At 37.5% G+C, this 18,014-nt stretch overlaps 1 protein-coding gene across 1 annotated transcript in view; it reads left to right on the top strand.

Moving 5' to 3' along the window:
• The window catches only part of LOC149079915 (uncharacterized), a 144,241-nt gene that overhangs the window by 112,304 nt on the left and 13,923 nt on the right, over positions 1 to 18,014 (top strand). The window contains exons 10-17 of the mRNA XM_089238778.1: positions 3,552 to 3,692; positions 5,855 to 5,920; positions 8,460 to 8,603; positions 11,068 to 11,139; positions 12,684 to 12,970; positions 13,073 to 13,246; positions 13,589 to 13,827; positions 14,231 to 15,260. Coding sequence (XP_089094904.1) covers positions 3,552 to 3,692; positions 5,855 to 5,920; positions 8,460 to 8,603; positions 11,068 to 11,139; positions 12,684 to 12,970; positions 13,073 to 13,246; positions 13,589 to 13,827; positions 14,231 to 15,260 — 2,153 coding nt within the window. The remainder of the gene's footprint in view (positions 1 to 3,551; positions 3,693 to 5,854; positions 5,921 to 8,459; positions 8,604 to 11,067; positions 11,140 to 12,683; positions 12,971 to 13,072; positions 13,247 to 13,588; positions 13,828 to 14,230; positions 15,261 to 18,014) is intronic.

Raw genomic sequence — 18,014 nt, 5'->3', positions numbered from 1 at the left:
GCATTGTTCTTAAAACGCATTTAAAGTTTTTAATCATAGATTACTTGTATGTAAAAACGCAACATTAAAGTAGAAGTAACTTTGGTGCTAAGCATCATATAACCAAAACATGGCCTGTTTTGGAATTACAACAAATAGGTTTTCATAAAAAAATAAACTGCAGACAGCTAAAAACACGCCAAATTAAATAATTGACACCTTGAAAAATAAATAAGGTTCTTGGTATCTAAAAGAAAAATGAAAAACCGTAAACGTAGTTTGTGTTTTGTTAGCGCCATCTATCAGCAAAATAATTCAACACTAACGCATTGGAAACCACGCGAGAAACATGTTGCAAAACTCGAAAAAATGTAATTAACTTTATTTACAGAGAGTTTTTGAAAGACTTTTTTCTATTAATGTTGTAAAATATTAATGAAATACAGTACTTAGTGGTTTTCGGGCGGTGTTTACAATAAATTCATAGTACTGGAGACACCCAGATTCTGTCGTAAGAAGCAATTCGGCCCCCTGAAATTATTTCTCACCTTTATTCTGAATTTTGGTAGAAGCTGAAATTATTTCTTGCATTTATTCTGAATATTTATTTGGTACTGGAATTATTTCTTGCTTTCATTCTGAAATCGCGACAGTACCCAATTGTCTGGGGAAAATATGTTGTAAACGTTTGTATGGTTTTTTTTTCTTTTTTTGACACAAAATAAAGTGTTCCAGACTCTGCCACGAAGCTGGGCTGGAAGAGATCTCGGCAACGGGATAAGTCCAGTGGCAAAGTTCTAGCGTTCAACCATTCATTGCTTTCATTCTGAATTGTCATGATTTTAATTTTCTGAATTTTTGATTACCCTTTCCCACAGAGTATAACATGCGAAGCTAAGGGGCCCTAAAATTGTCAAGACGCCTCTAGTTGCGCAATTACTTTCACACAGGGCCCCGCGTCGGGGTAAGGGTAGCCCTGGGACCAGAGCATAGTTTGGTACAGGCAACCAAAATTTATTGATAAGTCAAAGATTACACATAGTGCATCGTGATTAAAATTATGTAAATCGAAAAATCAAACAAATCAAGTTAAAGTCAAAGTGCAACGGCCACCGATAATAAACAATTATAGAAAGTTGTATAAAATCATATCGCAAAAGGCGCAATCAGAAGTTTGATCGATCAAAGACTGCATGACAGAAGGGCGAAGCACCAATACCTTCTAGAGCAGAAGGCATTGGTCTATTCTCTGCTCTAGAAGGTATTGGAAGCACCCCCATTCCGCTCGGACAGTTCAATCCACCCAGTCTAATTCACTCGTCATCACTGTTGAAGATCTTGAAAATTTCTCCGGGACTTCATTAGATTAGGGATTCATCCTGATCCTCGCTTGCAAACAGTGCCACGAGCTCGCTGTGAGGGTGAAGACGAGGCGATCTCCTTAACGGAGGCGCTGGTACCGGAGTTACAGGTTCTGGAGGAGTAGGATCCCTTATCTTCTCTGGATGTTGCTCAAGGAATTTCACCATTTTTTCTTATCTTTACTGCATGTGTGCCAGTAGGGAAGATCAGTGCCGTCTTAACGCATGGGCCCACCCGAGCACGGCCTGGGGGCCTCAAGAGAAAAAGAGAAGATGGGCCTCAGATGAATGGGAAGTAGTTGAATTTTTCGAGAATTTGCGAGGTAAGACCTCAGAAAAATCACTTGGTCCGGGGCCCCATGATGCTCTTAAGACAGTCCTGGGGAAGATCGGGATGTGATTTTTATATTGCTTGACAAATGCTAAAAAAAGGACCAGTCTTATTTTTCGCTGTATCTAACAATAGACATCCTTCAAAGAAATGAAAGTTGACACATTTTTAATAGACAACCTGAAATATCTTTATAATGCAAAATGAAACAGATATCACCATATTGGGAAAAAAGAAAAAGTAGAAAAGATGCTCCTTACAGCAATTGTAAACAATTACGAAAAATGCTAGTTCTGCTGGAAATGAGGACAGATATGAGTTCGTCAGTATGGAGTGTGGTGACCTCTGACACTGATACCCATTTCGCATTTGTTGTGTGCATGCTGTTCACTAAATTGTTGAGGAGAGCTTAAGGGTTTTTGTCCCATTCGTCCTTCAAGGCGATTTTGACTTTTACGACTTATTTGAGGAGAAACGGACTTTTGAGTTTTCCCTCTGCATAACGTTATTGCATTTTGCTGAAGGGGCCTCTAAAACATGCTTTGGTCTCTGGTCTCGAACTGGTTATGAAAGCCATGCTCGAAGTGAGGGAATCGTTTATCAAGTTAACCACTTTACGATCGAGGACGTAATATTGCGTCAAAACGCCAGTGGAATAAATTCAAAAAAGTTCCATCTGTTTTCTTTCCTCTCTCCTCATCACCACGAAGCTTTTTTTTGTAGCCCTATGAAAAAAAGGAGTTCTTTTTTACCTCCGTGATATCCTTCTATTACATACATATAAGAGCGAAAGAGGACAGGTAGGTGAAAATGAAGAGAGAAATCTACTTCGTACCTACTCTATTACATGTAAGGCTGCGGTTATAGTGTAGCGAAGAGATACGAGAGCAACTAGGAAGGAAAAATGCATCGGGATGGAGGAAGAGACGTTGGCACTTAGTAAAGGAGAAGAGGATAGAGAAAATATCCGGAGGGGTTTTGAAATGGAAAAGGGTGTGATGATAGTGATGTCTCTCTAGAAGAGGGAGAGAAAAAAAAAGGGAAGAATGACCAATCGGCAGACAGCGAAATTCCCCGCATCGAGGTGAAAACAAACACCGTTGTTCGAATCCCGCACCTCGTCGAGTGCTTCTTTCTCTTCCTCTATAGTATATGAGGTGTAGAACAAAACAATACAATTGTTTTCGTCGCTAGTCTTCATTATGCACTCCCGTACCTCGTGGTTGCCTGACTATGTGTTCGGCCTAAGTATTACAGATCAGAGAGGAGAGATAAGCGTACATAATATAGATAAGTCTCTCTTATACTTATGCATTATACTGTTTTCCTCTCTTTCATTTGTTTTCTTTCTTACATTTCTACTTTTTCTAACATGCGGTTAGGTTAGAACAAGGTTACCATATTTATCACCGATTCGTCAAACTGACGATCCGAATTTCTTGGCAATCGCTTGTAGCACAAAGCGATTAAAATTTGTTGAAAAAATTTTTGTTCGTCTTGAAAAAGTTACTCGCAATCCAAGGATTTACTCTGCATGTTTATAATTGAAAATTTTGAAGCCTCCGAGTTCATACGACAAGGCTGTCGATACAAGATAAGCTCACCCAAGACCCATTTTCTGCTCGTCTATGAACCATGCAAAATCAAAGTGTAGACGCAAACACCTGCTGAATATCATCAGCAAACTTGCTGAGGCGTCGATACGTGCCAAGTCCCGCTATGCATTTAGATATTTCATATTCGGGACATGATTTTAGTAGCGTCGGCTGTGAATATGGTCATCAGTAGGGCATTTGTGTCATGCATAGTTAAGCGATTCGCAGAATATCTCGTGAATTTATCGCTTCTCTCTCTATATATGCGTGTCTCTCGAATTCCAGGACATTGTCTGATGCCCGTCTGTTGGAACATTTTCCGAATCTCTCGGGAACGAGTTCTCTTGAACATCTCCGATTAGACAGGGCAAGAATCATGGCTGTTCCATCGAACATTTGTGAAATGGTGCCGATGATACGAAGCTTGTAAGTATTTGTTTTACATACAGCCTTTTAATTATACGTATTTATTGAAGTTATTAGAAACTGTCAAATTTGACATTCCATAAATGAGCAAATTAATTTTAAAATGTAAAATATACATAGAGATAATAAAAAAAACAACACAAGGGCATTGTCACGTTGGCTTTGGAAACGTGTTCCCACATAAAAACTAGGGCTGGGAATTGATTAAAATTTTGAAATATCTAGTCAAAAAAAAATTTAATCGATTTTTTTCAAATGCCAATCATTCATAGCAAACGTAGTATTGTATTGATGTCGACTAAACAGGCTGTTCCAAATTTTTTGCACAGCGGATACGTCTACAACAGTCGACTTCAGGAACATGCTTTTCATTACAGAGAGTTTTCAAATGACGTATGGTTACTCAAAATGTCTTGAATTTCCCACGGGGTTGTTATACGTAAAAAAATAGAAAAATTAACTTTTCATGTAGATACTGTGTGCTAAAACTTCCAATTAGTGAAATGTAAATGCGGATCGGAGAATCATTCACAAAAACGTTCATATTTGTAAATATATTTATCAACGGAGATATTCGACTTTGAAGTTTTCAGCATTTATCGCCAATGATTCAGAATTGTGGTTCACAAATTGCGAAACGTAATTTCAAAATTCAAAGTTGTGAAAATTAGGTAAGTGTCAAAAAATGTAATCGTTATTTATTATGAATAAAAAAGAAATAAAATGACGAGTTCATTCTATTTGTGTGCGGTCCCTAAAAATGGCAACTTTCGAGCCAACTAATCCTTGCCAACATAGTTGTATGTTGCCAAAACATAGTTATTTTACACAGAGTGAATATAGAAAAGTATCTTACGTTTTAGAAGTGGACGAATATTTTGGGAATTATAACATTTTGACTGATATGGGAAAGTGTTTTCAGTTTTTTGATTCGACCAATAATTAGAGTTACAACGCTTAAAAAATTTATCACGTAGTTCATAATTTTTCCAAATTCACACTGAACGTACACCAAACGCTTAACTTGGTGTTTTTGAAGTAGATAAATATATATGCTATTAACCTCAACAGAAATCGAGAAAGCTAAAGAGATGTGTAAAGCAGTTTTTTTTCCTTGCACTTTCCGAATTTTTACGTGGACATTTCTATTTTTGTTATACCCAAAAATAGAAATGTTTTCGCTTCGATCAAATGTTACTACAACGTCTATACTCATTTTATTTGTCTCGTTTAGATGAATAAAGTATCTCTAATAATTTCGAGATTCCCCCCCCCCCCAGTTCCAATTTAGATGCTTTGGGAAATTTACATGTTTCATCATGACTTTTGATTGTAATTTTGCATCCATTTAACTTGATTAAGCTTGTTGAATGACATCGATCATAGTTACAAATTGTTATGATGAAGTCTAAAAAATACACGTTTAAAATTTTTACGGCAGCTCATTTATGTTATGAGTGTGTGCATGAAAGAATATTCCCATAACCATTTAGAAGAATGAACAGTAAAAGAGATGGCTTCGACTTTGAAAAATTGAGAGCTGAGGGAGGGGGTATAATTTTTCAGTAAAAAAATTAATAAATGAAATATAAGGGCATCTCAAAGGGGCGGTAAAATTACTATAGTCCGTTTCAGGTTAACTTTGCAGTGAAGAGAAAGGTAGAGAGCGTATTCCTTCGCTGCAAAGGGTGTGGGTCATAATCCCGACAGAGTCGAATTTAAAAATTTAATTTCGCCGTATAAGCCGCACTTCGCTCTTTCTGTCGGTATTCGCATTTCTCGAAGTGAGAGGCGTTGGGGCGCCAATAAGTAACTCACGTCCTGTACGGGCGTAACTCACGTATTTTTATATAACACACATCTATAAATAGATGGAATTTTTTGAAGTCATGGCGTTTTTGCTAAACAGAGTCAAAATGTAATACGTACTCAATATATTAAAATCCGATCCCTAATATTTTGCGGCCAAGCGTGATAGCACCATTCGCACTTGCGTAAGTCTGGCACTAAACGCACATCAAATTTGACTTCATTTGGCTGAATAGTTTTTACCTATTAAGCAACAATCATTTTTCAATTATGACTATCCTGTACTTGTATTCCAAAACTGTGATAAGAGCTTTATTTTTCTTTAAATAATACTTTCATATACACACTTACAGGAACCTGAAATCCAATCAGCTGACAGAGATACCACATTTCAATGGGTGCACCCAACTGCGTTTGGTGTAAGTACCAAAAATTTTCGTATCGTTTTTGTGTTCGTATCTGCACACCCTTCCTCTGTGGAAAAGATTATAGAAATTTTTGAAAATAATAGTATGCACAGCACTGAGGTAAGTGGAACCGCTTTTTTCATTAGTTCATTTTTGTCTCACCACGGTCATTTTCTGCATACGGTGAACAATTAGACCGGGACCCATCAATTTAGCAGAGATTACCACATTCACGTTTTTGAATCATTCTATTTTTAATGCTAGTGCAGTGGTTCTCAAACTTTTGTCGCCCGTGGCTCCCTTGCCCAATTCATGGTTCGTCTACGGCTCCCTTGAACAGTTTGGTAGATATGTTTTCATTTAAAAGAACCACATCAAAGCATAACTAGGCGCACAAATCAATATCTCTAGCTTGCCACAATGCCCCTGACAAAGGTTGGTGACGCCCCACCGAGAGTCGCGAAGCCCACTTTGAGAAACACTGGGCTAGTGCTTTAATCTCATTTTCTTCAGTGTCCTCTTTTCAGGATTAATTTTAATTTTTATTGGGCGCTGGTTCCACTTGCCCCCTCAAGGAGGCAAGTTTTTGGAATCTGAGGCTGATTGTGCTTTAAAATCATTCATAAAATGATGATTCATAAATAAAACAAGTTTAAATAAAAGGAAAAAAAATCATTTAAATCATAAAAGCTCAAACATCTTATTGTTCTCGTATACAAAGCGAATTAACTACCTTAGTATGTATAAAAGTAACAATGTTAATTAACAACTTCAGTATGTAGAAAAGTCAATATAAATAGTACTAGCTCCTCCCGTAAATATTAACCGACATTATATGAGGCAAATGAGAAGGGAAATGTGAATTTTCTCGGACTGCCAAATTTGAGAGTTGAAGGAAAGAACAGAACTTCATCACCTCTAATGATACTTTAACTTTCAATGTTTGGCTATTGAAGGTAGATGTAATAAAAGATTCTTTTTCCAAATTTTGGTTCCCGACGATTCTCAACTTCGTTTAGTTGGTTTAGTTGCCCAACGAACATCTTTATTGACTTTTTATTTTTTGACAACCAGTCACCAACCTTTGCTTCTGAAATTTCTGAAATTTTTTTGATATTATTTCAATGAAATTTTGTTCTTTCTCTATTTCGAAACACTCATAAGTCCATAGAAGCAGCTATGGCTGACTCAGGAGCTTTATCTTTTTCTTCACATTCGTATTACAGTTGGTAAAACCAGGGCTTGCAAACAGCTGGCCCTGGTGGTGATTTTACGTGGCCCGCGAAAAAATTAATTTTTTTTTTCTTTTGATATTGGTTTCGATTGACAAAATTCTGGTTAATGTAGCAAAAAATCATTTCTGATTTGATAAGAATAATCAGTATTTCCAACACGCAAACATAAAACCTCTTTAAGCACACACACACACACACACAAAAACCTACTGTGGGGTTTATGGAAGTAGCAGCAACAGATTTTCTTGCACAATCATCAAAAATTTTCCTTTTAAATGTTTTTCCATAAAAATTCAAAACTAATGTGCTGCCGTTTATTGGTAAAAATATTCCGTCACGCATTATGTTAGCAGGAAAAGCAAACTAGAAAAGCATTGCACAAAAAATTCAGAATAACAAATTTCGAAAAAAATATTTTTTTATGAAAATGCATCTATCTCAGTTAGTCAGTCAGTAAAAATTTGAGTCTGGCCTGATAAGAAATTGTAGTCCACGCTGCAGCTATTTGCGCAGTTTCCATCTGCGCTGATTTCGCTGTCTATGAGAGAACATGTAAATACACTTTTCCAAAAATGAAGAGTTCAGTTAATAATTCATCAATAATTATTTATAATTAGTATTTAATTATATGGAGAGTTTAGTTAATTAGCAATAAATCCCATCAAAATGTTGGTGGCCCACGATGCCATAGCAAGCAATCAAACATACTGCGACTTATATGCCGGAGTTCTCTCCTCTTGTGCATGCGGCTTATATACCAGAGTTTTGTCCGCGGTGCGGTCTCACGATACTGCGTCTGACCATTATGCTGGCCGACTCTTATAAAACCAATGCAAATAGGTACGGGGTTAATGTAAATGCATTGGGTTCGACTTGCAGCATCACAGGGAAAACTTGGAGAACGTGTAACCCTTCTGAATCCTACTTTACCTAAAGAGATATCATAATTATACTAAAATTACATAAAATAATAAGGAAGAAATTAATACCAAAAAACCGATATTAGGCCAACTCGAACTTTCAGGAATAGTTGAAATGTAAGGTAAAGGGCACAACAGGTAGGGACATGACCACAAACCAAACTTCTCCATGTAAAAGCTTCTTATAATATTGAATGAGCAGCTATCGTACCAATTATATTTTTACTGAAAAATTAAGAAAGTATGAAAGAAAAATTTTGCAAGAAACCGTTCCCAGAAGCTAACTGAATTTTACAAATCAGGTGTGGTTCCACTTACCTCAGTTTACTTTATATAAATGTAAATTATTGTAAATTACTTTTTATGTGAAACACAGCATTCCCTTTCTTTTTCCAGGGATTTGAGCTGGAATATGATAAAATCACTGGACGACGAGCCATTCCGTTATCAAAGAAATCTGATTGATCTTTTTCTTAGTCATAATGAAATCGAAAGTATAAATGAAAATTCGTTCAAAGGCTTGGTAAATCTCCAAGTTTTGTACGTATTATTTTAATGCAGTATATTTTTTATTACTGATGTATTACCTAGAACCTGTCATTTCAACAGCGTGAAGCATATTGTATCTATCAATTTGAATTATCATCTCTGTTAGAATTCATATGCACATGCGCGTTATACCTAAAATCCTTGAGCCGGGTCCACACCCGCAGCGCTATGCCGTGCCGATGCACGGATAAAAATGATAGCCACTCAAAATGAATCAGTGGGCAGAACGTTTAACAAAGCGAAGTGTAAGTGATCGAGAAGCTTATTCCATGTGGAACAAGTGCTAGCACTGATAATTTCGGCAGACAGCGATGCGTGTCGAAAGAATACGGCTTTCTAAATAGAATGCAAACGAATGAGCCAATATCTTGTGTCGACTTCCAGTGGATCGGGCTCTGATGAGAGCGGGGATACGCAATGTTGCGCTGTTCACAATCCACATCGACCGCGCTGTGCTCAACTCCCCCAAAGACTGATTTTTCGCTGAACAGCTCTGCGGGTGTGGACCCAGCTTTTGATAGCTGAAAGTATTGCCATAGACCATCGACTGGTGCAGATATAGATAATTAAGGGTCATTCAAACATGACGTAAACAAAATTTTCGCCATTTTTTACATCCTCTCCTTTTTTATCGGAAAAGGTAAGCAAAGCACCACACACGGGAATAGGGGGCCCTAGCAAATGCACCACCCCTCCCTCCATGGGTGGTTATGTAATACTTGAATGGCCTCCAAGGTTGTGAAATATTTTGTAATATTTGCACGAGTTATGGATTATTAGTTTCAATCTTTTTTAGGATAATGCTGGTTATACAGTAACTGTATTACCAGTATCCTAACCACAGATTTAGTTACTGCCCGTTCAGCATCATCCTAAAAATAGTTGAGTCGGATAATTCAACTGATGCGAATTGCACAACATCTTGCAATCTTGTGCTTCGTAAGACGCTATTCATGTTAAAAGTCGAGGATTTTCACAATATATTTACATCTGCAAAAAGTTAGTGGTCTATGGCAATATACAAATTTCCTTAGTTTCAACTCTCAACTTTCTTTCTTTCACTTTCTCTTTCAACTTCCTCACTCTGAAAAAATGTAGGTATATCGCACATGCACAAATTATTTTTGACGAAGTTGCCAATTGAAATTGGTAAATACAATATGCATTACCCAATATAGGAGGGGGTTAAAGTCAGAGTGGTGTAAGTCACATTTTCAACAATTCTGACTCAAGTCCAGAAATGCAATCTACAAGTGCCAAACAGTTGGAAGGAAAAATTAACTAAGTTTCAGCTTCAATAGCTCGCCACTAGATTGTGAAATCACAAAATTATTGACACAATTATTACAATTCTAATATAGAATGTTTTTCTCAAAATGAGGATCAACTTACACCACTTTAACTCTTTCATATATATATAGTATATTCGGGTATTATGGAATAGTCTGGCAATATGAAATACCGGGTTTTCACCGTTTTTAGGCATGGCTGCCAAATAGAACAGTGATAAAGTACTTGAAAATAACCCCCCGATGCTATAGAGTCAGTGTTGCGCAGGTTGTCACCATCACCACGACTGTTATAAGAGAACAGTTGTTTTTCAACTTCCTGAAATTTACTCAGGAAAGTTTACAAAGGTGTTTATTAATAATTGGAAATGTGCGCATTACTTTGAAACCAAGTACAATGTACATACAAATGTTTTATTTTATTCTGCTGTGCTAATATTTAGCTTGCGATTCTCTCTGGTTAGATGGAACACTATTTTTTTTCACAGATGGTGTCTCGGATAATATGGAATACTGTAAGCATTATTTGAGTTGGGCTAGAATATCTCCTGAAAATGGAAAGTTTAGTAAGATAAAAGAGGAAAGGTCTAGAAATAATGTGTGTCTTGTTCTCTGTGTTTTTTCCTTCTCTCTATTGGGCAGAATATGAACATTGTATTTGTTACACTGGTGAATAGGCTGACACCACCACAACATCAACTACAAGAAACATAAAATTTTTATTTTTGTGTGATAGACTCATTAAATCTTATTTCCGATCTATTCGAACTAGTTTTCTTAATTTTGAAGCCCTATTTCTTATTACTCAACCAAAAATGATTTTTTCAATTACTTTTTCATAGTTATAATACATATTTTTAAGTACAATGTACTTGTTAGTACAAACACAAGAAACCAAATTTTATAAAAATACAGGTTTCTACTATGTTTTAAATTGGAATAATCGAAAAAATAAAAGGTATTCCATATTATCTGAATGTACTCTACTAACTCAAAAATTTAAAAAAAAAAGTCTGTTTATAACAATGATTTTTATTTGGAATGTCATTTTGCACATTTAAGTTGACTGTTGAAATTCTACAGTATAATCATTAGTCAGTATCTTGATTTTTCTGTTACTTAGTTCAAATTAATTTATTTCTGATTCTCTTTTTAATTGTATTTAGAGATCTGGAAAGCAATGTTATTAAAGACATTCATCCTGATGCATTCATGTACTTTAAGGATTTAAGAGATCTGTAAGTCACAGAAATCCTCATTTCTCTTTGAAATAACACAAGAATTAGCGTTGTTCAATTGAAACATGAACTACATTTTAGAAACTTGCACTTCACTGTATAGACACATACACTATAACACTGTAATCGCTACGACAGAATACTTATGACTTAGAGAGAAACTACTAACAAATTTATTCTAATATTCAAGGCAACTCTCTCCCAACGCTGAACAAGTTTCTCGTCAACCAACAAGAGACTCGTCCAACCAACTCTTCCACAATATTGCAACCTGCTCCATTGGAGGTGAAACGCTCATCCTTCAGAACCTTATCCAGTGGACATAGAACAGATAGTTACAAGGCTATTGCGTAGTCACAGTGATGGATCGCATCGCGAAAACCCGAGTTCGAGCCCCATCGGTGGTCGGCTGAAGTTGATTTTCTGTGATTCCCAACTTTAAGGCGCGAATGCGAGCCGGTGTTTCCATTCACACGAAAGTCTCGTCATAGAAACCAACAGGACTACAACGATACAAATATCCAATCACTTCACTCATAGTTTGAAAGATAGATGGCAGCACAAAAATTTTACACAACACTAAGCACGCATTCAGACTTTTTGGTACACGTGCCCACTTCCAGCACAACTCATTCAATAGTAAATTGCCCATGGCGATAGACCAAAGTTGTGCTCGGTTTGAAAGAGCGAAAGATGGTCTCAAGGGAAAATACAGGAGCCTCTCCAGACCTATATTTTTGGTGTTCCTCTTCAATTTATTTCATTCCCAACAATTCCTTGAAAAATGCTTTTTTAATCGCTTTATTTCATGTATACATAATTATGATGGACGCTGAGGAAATGAAATACTGTGAACTTTTCGATAATTGGGGGATGCCAATGGGAATGAACAGTTTGTCCACTAACGGGAAGTGTTCGTTAATAGATGAAATATATTTAAGCCCCATCCTCTTGGTAAAAAAACATTTAATTTTCTATCAGGTCACTCAGTCCTCTCTAACTTCCTATAATTAAGTTTTTGTCCTGTCTTTACTGAGCCCAATAAAAAAACTTCCATGTATTCAAGTGCAAAATTCACATAGATATTGCTGATTGAAAGTTAAGGGGAACATCCCAGTATTTATAAAAGTTTTAACCCGTCCAGTGTTTCTGATGTAATATTAAGTCGGAAGTTTTTATGGAAGAAAAAAAAACGCCATTCTTGCCAAATGTGTACCCCAATTTGAAATAAGAATGGGACCTTGAGAATTTTCTGTGTGAGTAGATAAAAAGTTTTTCACACGAAATCTTTTCTTTTTTTCCTATGCTTGTCTTTGCTTGAGGGGTCGTACATTAGAATAATTTCATAGAGAGTATTTGAAACAGACTTATGCGTTATCAAATTAGAAATTATATCAAGTACAATATGCAAAGGCGTGAAGTTATTTTATTGGGAAGTCTCAAAAATATTTTGGATGGGAAATATCTTTTGCCTTCCTTATTTGATGAATTTTAATAATTAAGTATTTTGGAAAGTAATCATCAATCGAATTGATTCGTTTTAGGAACTTGGGAGCAAATCGTTTCCCTCAACTTCCGACAAGGGGATTACATAATGTAAGAGCATTAAAAACTTTCAACAATAGAGAACTAAAAGAGTTTCCTAGCATCGATAGCTTTCCACGAGTCCATACGTTAGCTCTTTCGTATGCCTACCATTGCTGTGCTTTTAGTAGTGTTACATCTGAACCTCTGTCTAAAAGCACGTCTGCTTTCCAAGAAACAATAGTGTGGCTCACAAAAGACGATATCGACATGTCATCTTTAAATATAACGGACTGGCTTGGATATGGTAAGAGAATATATAAATTTTTGAAAGAATATAAACTATTTCTTAGCAGAGAAAGTTACAAATTATTATAACATCACAAAAATATTTTTTATGTTGATGCAGAAAATTTTTCTTCAAAATTCGAAGAGTTTGCTGGTGATCTGTGGAAGCATTTTGGTATTCCTGACAATGTGGCACAGTATGCTGAAGAGTATTTCGAGGATTCAAAGTCAAACTATGGCAGTGAAAGCAGTACGATCGAACACACATATTCAGTACAATGTTTACCAGAGCCCGGTAAGCTCGATGCATACTAAGTATATACAATGTACAGTCGACGCTCGTTTTTACGAATCTGTACGGACGTGAAAAGTAGTTCGTAAAATCGGAAGTTTATAAATGGGAACGACGTTCAAAGGAATACTGTAGTATATTGTTTGGGACCAGCAGATCAGGTTGTCAAAACACGCAGTTCATAAATTGAAGATTCATGAAATTAAGCATCGACTGTATATACTAAGTATATAATGTATAGTGTGTATACACAATGTGTATACTTGAATGGCATTGTTTGTAAACGCATCATTAGTATTGCTTCGTAATACATACAACTGAAATTACATTCTAAATTTTATGTAGGTCCTTTCATGCCGTGCAGTGATCTGTTCGGTTGGTGGAGTCTCCGTTGTGGTGTCTGGGTGGTATTTCTTTTAGCACTTCTTGGCAATGGAATTGTAGTCATCGTCCTACTAGTCGGAAGAAGTAAAATGGATGTCCCTCGTTTTTTAGTGTGCAACCTAGCTGGCGCTGACTTTTTCATGGGCGTATATTTGGGCATGTTGGCGGTTGTGGATGCAAGTACTCTTGGCGAATTCAAAGTAACTCCATGCAAACTCCTTATATGCAATAATGAATTTACGTAATCATATTCTTTTAAATATAACTAAAAAGTTGTATATAAATAGCAGAAAAACCTTGCTTCTCAAAAAACATTTATATATTTAATGGTTTTTTCAAACTACTATATTTCTCTCTCTATAAATCATGCTCAATACATATACCTACATATACCAGGAATATATTAACATCTACTCTAACGTAAACATCGATAATTTGTTTTGAACATTTACACATTTATTCAATCATGAATTACTGATTTGTGCACATTTTGCATGCATAATGTCATTCCTTTTAATGAAGAATTTCTTTTTCGGATGCTTCTATATCAATCTGCTTTGGATGCTTTTATTAAACTTGTAATTTTCTCTTTTTCTCTGCTAGGTTTCAGCTATAAAATGGCAAACATCATTGGGCTGCCAAATAGCAGGATTTCTTGCCGTGCTTAGTAGCGAGTTATCCGTTTTCAGTTTATCTGTCATAACACTGGAAAGGAATTATGCAATAACACACGCTATGCATTTAAACAAGAGACTGTCACTCCGCCATGCTGGGTATATAATGCTTGTTGGATATACGTTTGCTCTCGTGATGGCTATATTGCCTCTCTTTGGAATTAGTGACTACAGAAAATTCGCTATTTGCTTGCCATTCGAAACAGAGGATATCATCTCGCTATGTTATGTAGTTTTTCTCATCCTGATCAATGGTGTAGCTTTTCTGATTTTGATGGGGTGCTATCTAAAGATGTATTGTGAAATTAGGGGATCTCAAGCCTGGAATTCTAATGACTCGCGGATTGCTAGAAGAATGGCTCTGCTTGTGTTCACGGATTTCGTGTGTTGGGCTCCTATCGCATTTTTCTCATTAACAGCTGTTTGTGGTGCTCAGCTCGTTTCATTAGAAGAAGCCAAGGTTTTCGCCATATTCGTTCTTCCGCTGAACAGCTGTGCAAATCCCTTTCTTTACGCGATATTCACAAAGCAGTTTAAGAAAGACTGCATCCATATTTGCAAAAGAATCGAGGAGTCAAGAGTCACCAGAGGTATCGGAAGAGGAAGACATAGTTCCAACTTTTCAAATCTTCATGCACCAATAGGAGCGAATCTGGGTGGAATAGCTGCTCCTTTCTTAGCCAGCAATAGCGAAAATTCTCAGGACAAGATTCCCAATCCAGAGCATGAAGTGTGCAATTGCGGTGTAACGTGGAAGCCTGCCGAGTCTTCAAACAAAAATTGGAAGCTCTGGGCTTTGAAATACCTGCTTTGCAAAAAAAAGGATGACAAAGAAGGAACTTCAAGAAATTTCACATATGCTATCGGAAAAGTTCAGCGCAAAAGTGAAAGAAGAAACAAGCATGCATCTAGCATTTCTAGTGAAAACTTTTCATCACGCTCAGACAGCTGGAGACAAGGTATGTACAATTTTGGATACCAAACAAGTAACTTATTACAGAGGAACTTTGGTTCACAAGCATAAAATTCGTTCCGTGAACGTACTCGAAATTTTCGGCAATCTCCGAATTCGTCCAAAATATTTGCTCGTGTAATCCAAACACTTGTAAACCGAATCAGTCGTTAATCAAGGTTCCAAAGTATATATTTTGTTAGTCTTAGATTGGTAATTGATGCAATTAGAAAACACGGTTTATGTGACACGTCCTGGTTGAACTTAATGAATAAAACTTGAAGTAGTATTTGCATTGAGAAGGAAGCAGAAATACTAACAGGAAAAATATTCCAAGGTGTCGTCCTCAAAAAATTATGAAAAAATTATAGTACATTCATCTCATCCAGAAACACATAAAACAAAAAATAAGCGGCGGAGTGCAGTTATTAAAGCCGCAAAAATTATTAAAATGGCAACAGTTGGCTACTCATCGCCTCTCGCTCTTTTCTTGGCGATATCTTTAAAAAATTTCTTTTCAAGTTGTTTATACACTGTAGCTCTTCTATTTCTCTTCATTTTTCTGTGCTTCACCTGGTCATGTGTAGGAAGCCTAGAAATACTAGCGGGCTCATCACTAAGAGTGGCAACCCTTGTGAGCCCGGTAATGGCCGAAAATGCCTCGGAAATTGTAAAAACAATCATTAAAATTTCACTCCACAAAGAATATCTGGTAGGCGACCACGTACCAGTATTAAAAACAGGAAAAAAAAATAAATCGAAAACATTTTGAGAAATAATGGTTTAGAATCAGGGCAGTCATTTCAATTTTTTTCCGGGAGGGAGGCAAAGAACATGTACTCAATGAATGCATATATATACATTTGTATATATACAGGGTGCGCAAAAAGTCTGTAGAAACTTTAAAAATTCATGAAAACCTGGAAAATAACCGATATAAAAATGGTTTGCAGGGTTAGCATGGCTAGGTCACGGGAATTTTTTTAAGATGGGGAAAATAACTCAAAAACAGCCGATAGGTGGCGCTGATGCATACAAGCCAAAGAAAAGATACGCAAATAACGAACAGAATGCCTCCAAATCGTTCATTACAGCAGTATGTCATCTACATGACCACCACGACAGGGGATAACACATTGCAGGCGAGTCACAAATCCAGCAACGGCAGAGTGCAGCAGGTCCGGATGCATACATGACCCCTCTCGGCGGATCGTGTCTTTCACTTTCGACAGATTAGATGAACCGGATCGATACACCCGGGATTTCAAATATCCCCATAACCAAAAGTTTATCGGTGTCAAATCTGGAGACGGAGGAGGCCATGGAGGAACCTGCAATGCCTGCTAATGATTTTGTCTTCCCCGAACGTCTGTATCAGGAATGCCTTGACCGGGGTAGCAGTGTGACTAGTTGCTCCATTTTGCATGAACGTGATGGTAGAAAGCGGATCTCTTTCACACAAACATGGCATGACCTTCTCGCTCAGAAGCGTTAAATAACGCTGCGCATTCACCGTAGCCGCTTCGGGCGCTGCGTTTCAAAGAAGAAGGGTCCTATGATAAACGAACCTGTGAACCCACACCACACTGTCACTTTTGCGGAATGCAATGGTTTCTGCGTGTACTCACGTGGATTAGACGTCGCCCAGATGCGACAGTTATGGATATTAACGTCGCCATAAAGCAAAAAATGAGTTTCATCTGTCCACAAGATGTTAAAGGTCCAGGTAGGATTCTGTTCGATTTTGGAGAAAGCCCACGTCGCGAATGCTTCTCTCTGTACGGTATCCGTAGGGCATAGAAATCGCCAATTCTGAGCCCAATCATTTCTTTTCCGCACAACGATGATACTGGCAGGAGCAGGGAATTTTCTTCCCTGAATATTCTGAGGGAAAATGGATTACTTGCTGACGTCAGAAGCAGCGTGCAGAGGCCTTCTATCTCTAGGAGCAATGTATGCAAGTCCATCTTAAGAGAATCAATCATGAGCCTCCGGGCAAAGTAATTTTTTTGAGGCCCTTTATCTAGCTATAAATTTTTCCTTTCAATTTAAATGCTCACACTCGAAAATTTTTACCAGATTTCAGTTTCATGAAGCCCCTCTGTACATAATGCTCCCGGGCCATGTCCGGGTTGGGCCCACGCTTCAAGACGGCACCGGCGGTAGGATTGATGTCATGCCGATTCCTAGTTCCTATCCGGCGGTTGAGAAACACAGTAGCTAGACCACAGAGGCCTGTGAAAGAAACTATAGCATTCACAAGTGTGGAGCTGGCAGGGCTCAAGCCCAGGAGCCCGGGACAGTTCTTAAACATTTTTATTCATTCATACTATAAAGTTGCCCTGTGAAAAATCTGGTCTAGGACTCGTACCTAATTTTTAAAATCATTGCATCAAATTTCAGTGTCATGAGGCACCTATGCACTTGAGGCGGTGCCGTCTTAATGCATGGGCCCACCCGGGCACGGTCCGGTGGCCTTAAAGGGGGAGGGGGCTCGTGATAATGAGATATGGTTAAGATTTGCGAGACTAAGTACGCAAATTGATAAGTAGGCATTTCACTAGTCCGATAGAGGGCCTCTGAAAAATCACTTTGTCCGGAGGGGAGATAATGCTCTTAAGATGGTCCTGACTTGAGGCCGTGCCCAGGCCACACCATCTGTAGCAGGCCTACGCGCGAATTCATGACATCACTGAAGAAGTCCATTTCCTATAGTCATTGGATATACTGCAAAAAAAAGGTATCGCATCCGTCGCCCTGC

Source organism: Pholcus phalangioides, unplaced genomic scaffold (genome assembly GCF_987345545.1).
Source record: "Pholcus phalangioides strain wild (caught in Gottingen) unplaced genomic scaffold, Ppha-v1.0 ptg000011l_1, whole genome shotgun sequence".
Taxonomy (NCBI): domain Eukaryota; kingdom Metazoa; phylum Arthropoda; class Arachnida; order Araneae; family Pholcidae; genus Pholcus; species Pholcus phalangioides.
Note: the sequence above shows the minus strand (reverse complement) of the source record. Positions and strands in the feature narration are given on the sequence as shown.